The following is a 10,726-nucleotide window of genomic DNA, read 5'->3' as shown; positions in this document are numbered from 1 at the left end:
TGAAATCCCACAGCGGGAACGGGCACGGAGCGTGAGGCGTTCTTCCCATCTCTAAGCGCAACCACGGACTCGGGGAGGGAAATTCCTGTAATTGGGAGCGTGCGGAGCGGCCCGCGGGGGATTCGCAGGGAGCAGCCAAGTCCCTTCCCGGCCGCTGCTCCAGCGCCCCGCGCCCGCCCTCCCCCTCCCCGATCGCCCTCCTTTTTCCAGCTTGGGGGGCGAGTAGGTGATTTTTCTTTTTAAATTTTTTTTAACTTTTCCTTATTTTTCCTTTTTTTTTCTTTTCCTTTTTTTTACTTTTCCTTTTTTTGTTTTACTTTTTTTTTCCGTTTTCTTTTCCCTTTTTTTTTTAACTTAGCCTTATTTCTTTTTACTTTTTCTTTTCTGTTTTACTTTTTTCTTTTCACTTGATCTCCTTTTCATTTTCCCCTTTATTTCGCCGTCAGTCCCTGGCGCCAGCGCTCGCTTCGCCGGGCCCGCGATGGGGCGGTGATGATGGCAGCGCAAGTCGCAGCGACTCCGGCGGGTGCGAACAAGAGCAAGGGCAAAGCCCCGAGCCCGGGGGCCGGAGAGGGGAGCCCGGCGGCCGGCAGCGGCGGCGGCGCCGTGAATAATGTAGATCCCCATCTCCACCACCGCCACGGCGCGAACATGGCCAATAACGCGTCTCCCGCCGGTAACAACGGCGCCGGCGGCGGCTCCTCTTCGGAGCCGGCTCTGAAAGAAGGCGGCAGCTCCTCTGCGTTATCTTCTTCGTCTTCTTCTTCCTCCTCCTCCTCCTCCTCCTCCAACCCGGCCATGGAGACGGGGCTGCTCCCCAACCACAAGCTGAAGAGCGTCGGAGGCGATCGCCCCGCCGCGCCGCCCCACCACCACCACCATGCCCACCATCACCATGCCCACCACCACCACCGTGCCCACCACCACCACCACCACCACCACCATGCACTACAGCAGCAGCTAAATCAATTCCCGCCGCCGCCGCCGCCTCAGCACCATCCCGTGCAGAATAACAACAACAGCGGCAGCCTCGGCGGCGGCAACAACAACGGCGGCGGTGGCGGCGCTGCTCAGCCCGGCGCAGACATGGAGCAGCAGCAACATGGAGGCAAAGACAGTGTTTTGGGCGCTCAGGCCGAGCCCCCCCAGCCGCCGCAGCCAGCGCTGAATAAAAGCGCCGACGAGGAGGAGATGCCCGGCAAGATGGGCGAGCCCGGCGGCGGCGGCGGCCGCTACGACCACCCCGGCTTGGGACCCCTGGGCGGACAGCAGCAGCCGCAGCAGCAGCAGCCGCCCCCGAGCGCCGGGAGCGGCGGGGGAGGCGGCGGCGGCCCCTCCGCGGTGGGTGTCTCGGAGTTCAATAGCTATTATGGCAGCGCCGCTGCCCCCGCCGGCAGCGCTGCCGCCGGCCGCGCCGGGCCTTGCTTTGATCAACATGGCGGACAACAAAGCCCCGGGATGGGGATAATGCACCCCGCGGCGGCCCCCAACGCCATGGACCCCCTGCAAAACTCCCACGAAGGGTACCCCAACAGCCAGTACAACCACTACCCGGGCTACGGCCGCGGCGCGGGAGCCGCGGCGGGCGGCGGGGCGGGCGGCGGCTACGGGGGCTCGGCGGCGGGGTACGGGGTGCTGAGCGCCCCGCGGCAGCCGGGCGGCGGCATCATGATGGGCCCCGGCAAGGCGGCCGGCGGAGCGGCGGCCGGCGGCTTCGCGCGGTTCTCCGGGCAGAGCCAGCACCCGTCCGGGGCCACCCCTACCTTGAACCAGCTGCTCACGTCCCCCAGCCCCATGATGCGGAGCTACGGCAGCGGATACCCCGACTACGGCGGCCCCGGCGCCCCGCCGCAGCCCCAGCCGCAGCCCCAGCCCGCGGCGGCCGCCCCGGGCGGACAGCAGGCAGCGGGCATGGGCATGGGCAAGGACATGGGCGCCCAGTACGGAGCGGCGAACCCGGCCTGGGCGGCGGCGCAACAAAGGAACCATCCGGCGATGAGCCCCGGCAGCACCGGCCAGGCCATCGGCAGGACCCAGGTAACCCCCGCGCCCCATTCGCGGCGGCTCCCCGCCTCCCGCACACCCGCCGATGGGGCTCGCTGGCTTTACAATTCACTTTTTTCCTTCCCCTCGACCCGCTCTCTCTTTTATTCCCCCTCTCTGTTCTTTTTTTCTTCTTTTTATTTCCCCTCTCTACTCCCTTCCCCGCCCCCCCCCCCCCGGCCGGTTCCTCTGTGCTTCCCCAGCAAGGGCGAGCGGCGCACAATGCGCGACGCCCGGGATGAGGGGGACTCGCGCTCCCGGTTCTTATTTTTATTCCCCCTCCACTTTGGAACACGGAGGGCCCGGAGGACGAGCGGCTCGGGACGGGGGCGGGGGCTGCATTTGGCGTGCGGGACCCGCGGGGCTCCCGAGGGATCACGTCCATTATCTTCCACGGGGCTTTTTTTTTTTTTTTACTGCTGGTTTCCCCCCCCACCCCTCTTTTTTTCCCTTCTCTGCCTTTTTAACCTGTCATGTTTTTGAACAGAACGAGTCGCACTGTTGCACGCTTTTAGCAAAAATTACTCTCACTGGTGGAGTCACCGCAGTGAGATCCAGGGAACGCGGCCGGGAGCTTGCTTTTTTTTCTTTTTTTTTTTTTCTTTTTTTTTTTTTTAATTTTTTTTCCTTTTTTTTTTTTTTTTTTACCCTTCTTCTTTCCCCTGTGGGATAAAGCGCGCTCCCGCGATTGGGGCCACTGACCCGAAGGGGCCACTTGCCCACCCGCCGAGGCACGCGTGGGTGCGCGCGCGCGCAGCTGCGCTTCTCCCTCCTCCCCCCCCCCCCTTTCCGCCCCCCCTGTTCTTTCTCTACCCATCCTCCCCCAACACACGCGGAAATCCAAACCGGGAAAAGAGGGGGGAGAAAAACCAAAAGGAAAAAAATATATATACGTATAAAATAAATGAAAGGAAAAGTGCTTGGCGTCAGCAAAGGAGCGCGGGCACCGGGCGGGTCTCCCTCCCCGTCCCAGCCCGGTAACCGCGCTGATGGATGGATGGATGAATGGATGGATGGATGGATGGGGCCGTGGCGCGGCGCCTGCCCTCGGGGGCGGTCGCGGTGTTGCGGCTCGGGCATCGCCGTGCGGGAGGGAGGGAAGGAAGAGGAGGGAGGGAGGGCGACCGGTGCCTCGGAGCGACCGGGTCTCCTCCTCCAGGTTCGGAATTTTGAATTGTGGAGGTAAACTGGCTGCAACCGTCTCCAGACAGCTGCCTCCGAGTTGACATCTAATCTGCCATCTGATTGGCTCCCCGCTCGCCATTGGGCACCTCGCGCCGCTGATGTAAATAGCGGAGCGAGCGGCGCAGGCACCGAAACCCCCGCCACAAACACCGCGGGCACGCCCGGGCTCGGCATCGCCGCAGAGCTCCCCGCACCCCCCTTTCCCCCCCGAGTTTGGTCAGATAGCGTGGGGTTTTTCGGCATCGATTTGTTTATTTTTGGGGTTTTTTTTCTTTTTGAATTCTGTGCTAATTGGAGGCGGTAGGGGAGCACCTGGTAGGAACAGCGCTTGGACGAGGATTTGGGATTTCAAGTTGCGCTTGTGCTTCTAGAAACATTTTGTAATGTTGCATCTCATGGATATTATGCAAGGGATTAGAGTCCTCCTTTTTTTAAAAAACAGATTTGATCCAAATACTAATTTCATTACATTTCTATTAGCTTGATGCCTAACCTGTGCGTGCCTCTTAAAAAAAATCGCGTTTGGATGTAGCTGCTGTAGGTGAGAAATCGCCGTGTATGGTACAAAGAAGGGAAAAAGGAGCCGTTCTGTCACAGGCTGCATTGGCTTCGTCGCTGCAACGAATCCAGATATTCGGGGCGAAATGTGCTTTTGCGTTTGATTTGGGGTTAGGGTACTTCAAGAAGCGCCAAGAGTTGTTGATCTCGTTATTTTTTCTCACAGGTGTGAGATTAGGCTTGAATTTTCAGTAGGAAAGGGAATCGTGTTAAATGGAGTAGTGCATTAGAATTTTATGGGTTTCTTTTCCCTTCAACAAGATCTTTCTATTAAGAACTGTTAAATCTTTTAATAGCTTTTAACAACGAGGACTGACAGGAACAAATGCAGGTGTATGCTTTTGAGGTCCTGAAATGGCTGGATCTTTCCATAATGTAATGAACAGAACCTGGAGAAAACATCGCTTAATAGTGCGAACGGTGTATTAATCCTGAAAAAATAATAATAGAAACCCTGGTTGGGCTGGCTGTGTGTGAGTGTGTCTGCTTCCAGCAGACCACTCCTGTCACACTTTTAGTTTTTATTCAATTTCCTTTCTGTTTCTTCCAGGGGAATAACGTATTTTTTCTTTTTTGTGAGTGTTAATTTTACCCTTTCTAATTTGCACTGATAAAAGGGTCACTGGAAGCTGTAAGGTAATGAGGCCTCATATGCATAACCTTTCATAATTAATTAAAAAATATCTGCATCGTCTACTTGCTTTTAAACACAGGTAATTCAGAATTTGTGGCTTTAGAAGCTAGGAAGATTGTCGTCAGATAGGCATAGTGTATGTTAGTTCAGAGTGCTATTTCTTCACAGCAGAAATTGTTGAAATATTTTATTTTTATTGGAGGAGTGCGAGTAAATTCATTATGTCCTCAGTGTGACCCTTAGAAATACTTCCTTGTATTTATGGGTTTATGTCCTCTCTCACATATTTCTCTTCTTTTCTTTTTTTCTTTTCCTTTTTTTTTGGTACCGTAGGAGCTAGGATGCAGCTTAGAAAGAAGAGTCTGGCAAGGGCACAATTTCTTTGAGGCTTTTTTTGGTAATTATTATGATTTCTCCCTCAAAATAATTGTCATAAAGGCAAGTCATCTCTGTACTTTACATTATGATTTTTCCATCTAACCATTGAGTGATTGAGATAAGATATTTTCTTGGATTTTACATTTTTTAATGTATAAAATAGATTGTACCAAATAAAAAATACCTACCGTTAGCTTTCAGAAGACAATATTTTTTGTACATGGTTTTATTTCCCACGTGTTAGTCTCCGTGTATTCTTTATAATAAAGTAGAGAAATAGATTGCTTTGTGAAAGAGAAAAATTGAATATTCAGTCCAGCATTTGAACAGAAGGCTTCTCTTAAATTTTTCTAGTAATCGTGTGTATACTTTCTACATGTGTAACACATGTTAGAATATACTCACTTGTCATGTGTTGTTGCAAAGCAGATGATGATTGGCCCCTACGCCTATAAGAAACTATTGTGCTGCGAACAGAGAGAAAGGACGGTCAGTAGGCTACAACATCGCAAGATACTTGGTCAGGAAATTCTTGCCTCAGCATGGGTAATTTTTGTGATATGCAGAACTGTGATGTCCCACTCTGATCTGACTTCTGTGTGTGTCCAGACTATTAAATTATTTAAGAGAATTTTGCTTCCTTTTCATTTAATTGCCTTGCCCAATTGTTAGATGAGATGTAAGCTTGCAAAAAGAGGCCTCTTGTTTCTGAAGAAACACACATTTTCAAAGCAGACGGATATCGCTCATGCAGATACATTGATTTGATTGTGGAGGAGTTGTGTGATGCTAGTACATTGTTGTTCAGTTATTTTGATTATCGATTAATTCCTTGGCAGTGTACAGATATTTAGAGTCCTGAGGCTCCTTTTATTCTCCACTTCTGATTTTACACTGCAGTAGCTTAACACATTAGCTAGCCTCTGTGTGTGTGCTTTGTATACATCTTTCTCCTTTGTGCACATGTGTAAGATCTACATATGCGTACACACAAAGAGGGAATCTGGGTCTTTTCAGGAGTACTTGTATAGCATAGGGTATATAGCAAGTGTTAGAAAATAATGTGTCGAGCTGCTCTGAGTCTGTGTGTGTTATCTGCCGTTTTGTTTTGCAGCGGAGAAACTTGGAATATGCCTGATTCTGCAGCTCTTTTTATGTCAAATAGATTGCCCATATTGGGAGTTGTGGCGAAGCCAGGGCTGTAGAATCATGTCCTGTTCCTGAAGGCCATTAAACAGCTGTTAGTGTGGTGAATAGATTCTTGATGGCTCGATGGGAGAATAAAATATATTTTTCCCTGTGCATTTTCGAATAAACAGTTTAGTATTCACATAGCTTCTATTTAGAAGAAGCAAATAGCAATATTCTCAGTTAGTAGCATCTATATATATATTACGACCATATATCTGACAATTTGTGGTTTGGTGTTCAGTTATTGGTTTCTGTAGTAGCGCTTATGTCTACATGTTGAACAGCAGGACCCTGTGTACGAGGTACAATAAAGAAAAGAGAGATGCAAAACCGGTGTGCTGTATTACTGCCTCCGTCGTGTAAGGATTCTGCAACTGAGCAGTTGATTACTGTCTTTTTGGCATTTTGATCTGTATCCGTGGGGGTGAGAACTAAGGCATTTAATCCATTGCTAAATTTTCTAGTTACACATGTATCATAAAATTTTTGAAATTAGTAAGTAAGGTCTGTTAGGTGATGCTGTTTTATTCTGACGTAGTATCTTGGTTAAAGCTAGATGAAATTTGTGCAATGAAAACAAGTTTCAATAGCTACTAGTAGGTCTTTATCTTTCTCACTTTTGCACCATAAATATTTTATCATAGGTATTTTGAAATTCTCGTTGTTAACGTGAGAATGGCAGTAGTTGATTTATCCTTATGTCCTTAAGATTGTGCTGGTGTCCTAACTAGTTACATTTCAGTACTTTTTTAAAATGTGCCATTTATCGGGAGGCTTTGAAGATTCTCTGTGGATATGTAAAATAGTGTTGCCACACTCGCTGTGCATGCATGCTCAAGGCTGCAGAATTTCAGTAGCATGTGTTTGTGGTAGGCTAACTTGCTAGAATATATTTTAGAATTGTGATTATTAAGGTACTTGGGAAAAAACTTCTTTTTCTTTCAATTTTGGGGCTATTTACATAGTGCTAAATACATGTTTTGGTAGGATTGAATGAGGACTTTAATTAAACTTAAATTAAAAGTATACCTTAGTGGTTTTCAAGTTTGTTTTGAAAACTGGTAATAGAAAAGTGGTACTAAGCAATGTTGTTTTTGTATTGCTCAGTGCTGAGAGAAGCATATAAATGTAATACTTTAAAATCCTGCGGAGCCAGTGGAGTAAAATTTATTTTAAAGAAGCCTTACCTGTTAATAAGTTGAAATATTATTTTTTTAATTAAACCTGAAAAGTTTGTGTGTCTGATACATGTTTTGCCATTCAGATCATAAGATTACCTTTTGAATTTTTCTGTTATCCAGTCATACCAGTTCATGCTCAGCTTTACACCCAAATGCTGATGCGCTGGCACAGTGCGACAGTGTTTGTGTTGCAGGAGGGCTGGATGATTTCTGTTGTTGTACTTCCGGATTAGAGACTGGCCTCCAGTGGTCCAGGAACGTGCCAGCTCCTGAAGGGCCAAACCCATCCAGGATGGTGTTCCACTGCAGCTTAGGAAGCTTCCTCAGGGGAAAGTGTATCCCAAGATATCTGTGTTAGTTGTGAACAGTCCTTCTGGGGACAGTAGATGGCTAATTGGTACAGGATTACCTTTAGCTACCTTTATTTTCTCAGTAGCAACATTCCAAGCACGTTTGATCTTTACACTGTCTTTCTAGTGTGCCGTGAACTGGAGCGAGAGACGATTCTTCCTGTTGCACAGTGTGGGGAAATTGAGGCACATAACGTACACCTTCCTGCAGGCAGGCACACCTTGACACAACTGAAAACAGAGGTCTCTTAGAAATAAATAGGGGCTTGGTGCCATAACTTTTAGCTTTTGAATACACCCAGTCTTACTGTGAACACATTCTGTTGTGGGAGAATTTAAGCTTTATAGGCATCTATTCAGACAACTGAGAAGACAAATGTCTTGAGTGAAACAAGGGATTTGTCTGCTGTGTCAATATAGTCACCTTATACTAAAAGCACCGTCATCTGAATTTCAAGTATTCCTCGCACTGTTTTATCATTAGGTACTCAATGTCATCTATATAAAGTCATTTGATTTCTCATAGTAATTAAACTCTGAGGAAAATTGAGTTGAACAAGTGCCCAGGAGCTTAGCTGGTGTTGCAGAACTTGACTTCTGATGAATATGATGTAGAGAGCACAAGTACGTGCTGGGGGTGTGTGTGCATGCACAGGCTTCCTTACCACCAAGTCTGATTGCTTCATCTGGCAGATAAATTGTCTTCATTTTTTAAAGTGAACAAATTCCATGCAGAAATCATAAAGTTTGCTTTTCGTGTGGGAATTGTTCTTACCACAAATATAAAGTACCTTTTAGCGAACTTTGTTTTCCCTTCATTGGTAGCTTACTTCATCTGAAGGCACCTGCAACTAGAAAATTGTGTCAGTTAAGATGCTATTATCAAAATGTTTGATTTATGTTTGTTAAAACCAATGTAAAATCTGTGTAAAAGTTTTCAGGGGGTATGATTTGAAAGAATGTTGATACATTATGCACTTATATTCCGTGAATAGTGGAAATGTTAATTTCCTTTTAAACTACCAAACCGAGTCACGAGGCTGCTGAATGTCTGAGTACCCATTCAATTTGTGGATATAAAATGGTGTTTGATGGTTCTGCAGTGTGTAAGGAATTGCTTTCAGTACGGAGCTATCAGTGTTTGATCTACCTGCATATTACTTCTTGCATTTGAGTCATGGTGGGTTTAGTAACTATGTCAGCAGGACTGAGCACGTGTGGAAGTATGTAATGTATTTATTCCTTCCTCCAGTTTCAAGAATTATTAATTTTTGCACCTGAACTTGCCCAGTTGTGAAATGGTGTTCTGCATTTAAGAATTCACTGCTGTGCCCTGTCTTCCCCCTTGCTTTGTTGCCTTCTCTGACTTGAAAAGAGACTGAATTTAGGTTTGTGATCTGATAATAGTTTATGAAGACATCCATGTGAGTGATAGGCCCTCTGACACCTCCATCTGTAGGGCTGTGTCACTGATCTCCCCCTGCCACCCCTAGCAGTTTCTTTCTGACCATTAGTGGGGTAGGGAAGGAATTTTCCGCAAATATTTTATGCTTGGTTTTTGTTTGGTTGGGTTTTTTTTTAAGAAACTAGACATCCACATTATTGTCTGTTACTTATTTTCTTTAGCATGTTTGCTAAATATAATAATAATCAAAATGGAAAAAAACCTTTAATGTGTAAACATCCCCGCTCCTTTTTTTAGGAGGTAGTGTTAGTTCTTTTACTAATAGGGTCTTGTAATCTTTTACTCTAAACTGTCACAATCAGGATTTTTTTTTTCTGTGAGAGCTTTGTTTGGAATTTATTTTAGGTACCTACTTACTCCAAAAAAAAAAAAAAAAATCTTGGGTAGCAGGGATTTCTTTTAGGTGTGAGAAATTTTTTACCTGTTAGCTACAAAATGGTTTTGATTCTGCCAACTTACTGAATTGGTTTATTTGCCCTTTTAAAGACCATGTGGCTAGGTCCACTGTGAAGTTCTGTTATTGCAGCTACATAGTTAGGTTCAGGAATTAATTGCATCCTTGACTAATATGGGTTGTGGCAAACCTTTTTGTGTTTAGCTTACCATTTGGGTGGTACTGTATCTGCACTGACAAAACAACAGCCTTTTCATGTAGTCTCTCCTGAAGGGTTTACAGGTATGGCTGCCAGGATCGAGGTAACTCGATGAGTTTTTCACAAAATAGATAGTTCCACAACATGTTTTGGTCATGTTCTAAAAGTACAAAGCGATCTATGTTATGCAGGAAAGAGAGGGCTGTCTTGCTATAGCAACGGTACAGCTGGCTTTCACAGAAGGACCTGAAGTTTGAGCATCATTGTTTTTTGTTTGCTAGAGTAAAGAAAGAAAATTGGTTCAGAAAATCCCAAAAGGAGAGATTTTGTTTTAAAACATAATTGTAGTCATATGTGCCGTTCCCAGTGTGGACATGCTTTAATTCACAGATTGATTGAAGTGGAATAGTGCCTTCTTTACAAAAGCAGTGAATTCAGCCATTGTAAGTAAATTATGTGACTTCAGGAAAATTATATTAGTACAGGATTGGTGCAGGAATTCTGGATAGCTGTCTGCGTGATCTAAAGGTAGCTGGTTTCACTATTGGGTACCTCAATTTCCGTATGTTAAAGTAAGGATTATATTTGCCTCATTTAATTGTTAAGAGTTTGATGTGCAGTTTTAATTACAGTGTTGTGCAGAATAAATAGGCAGCCTAAATCTGTGTTATGTGTGAAAGTATCCAGTCTGCACTGTACCTTCCTCTGTCTGTTTGGATGGGATCTGAGACTAGGTGTTCCCAACACTGATCATGTTATTTGGTTAGCTTGTCACACTAACTTGTTTGTAAGCAAGATACTCAAAACATCAGCTCTGAAAATGTCTTTTGAAAGCGCAAGGACAGGATTTGTAGTTCTTAAATTTTATTCTTTTAAAGTTAAAAATAAACATAAGGAGGTTTGTTTTGACAGCATCAAAGGAGTATGCTGGTTTATTTGCAGGCTTTGATTTGGGTGGAATGTATGGAGTTCTGTTATTTTTTTGTTTAGCAATTTATGTTGTGAATATTTTGGATATTCTGTTTATATGAAGTGGTGGTATTGATGTCTTACTTTCAGGCAAGATTTATTGAAAATAATTGTGCTTTTTTGTGATTTTTTTTTTTTTAATTCTGTGTTTCTTAGTCGCTTGCAATTTTCAAGTCAGG

The 10,726-nt window shown here is 45.7% G+C and overlaps 1 protein-coding gene across 8 annotated transcripts in view; it reads left to right on the top strand.

Moving 5' to 3' along the window:
• The first annotated feature begins 401 nt into the window (after positions 1–401).
• Positions 402–10,726, top strand: part of ARID1B (AT-rich interaction domain 1B) — a 336,332-nt gene continuing 326,007 nt past the window's right edge. For 6 of the 8 annotated variants that reach the window (XM_054061624.1, XM_054061619.1, XM_054061618.1 and 3 more), the window contains exon 1: positions 403–2,037. In XM_054061624.1, coding sequence (XP_053917599.1) covers positions 493–2,037 — 1,545 coding nt within the window. In that variant the 5' untranslated portion in view covers positions 403–492. Of the gene's footprint in view, positions 2,038–10,726 lie in introns of all 8 variants that reach the window. The other 2 variants (XM_054061620.1, XM_054061622.1) reach the window with 1 other exon arrangement.

Source organism: Cuculus canorus, chromosome 3 (assembly GCF_017976375.1).
Source record: "Cuculus canorus isolate bCucCan1 chromosome 3, bCucCan1.pri, whole genome shotgun sequence".
Lineage (NCBI taxonomy): Eukaryota > Metazoa > Chordata > Aves > Cuculiformes > Cuculidae > Cuculus > Cuculus canorus.
This window is presented reverse-complemented; position numbering and strand designations above follow the sequence as displayed.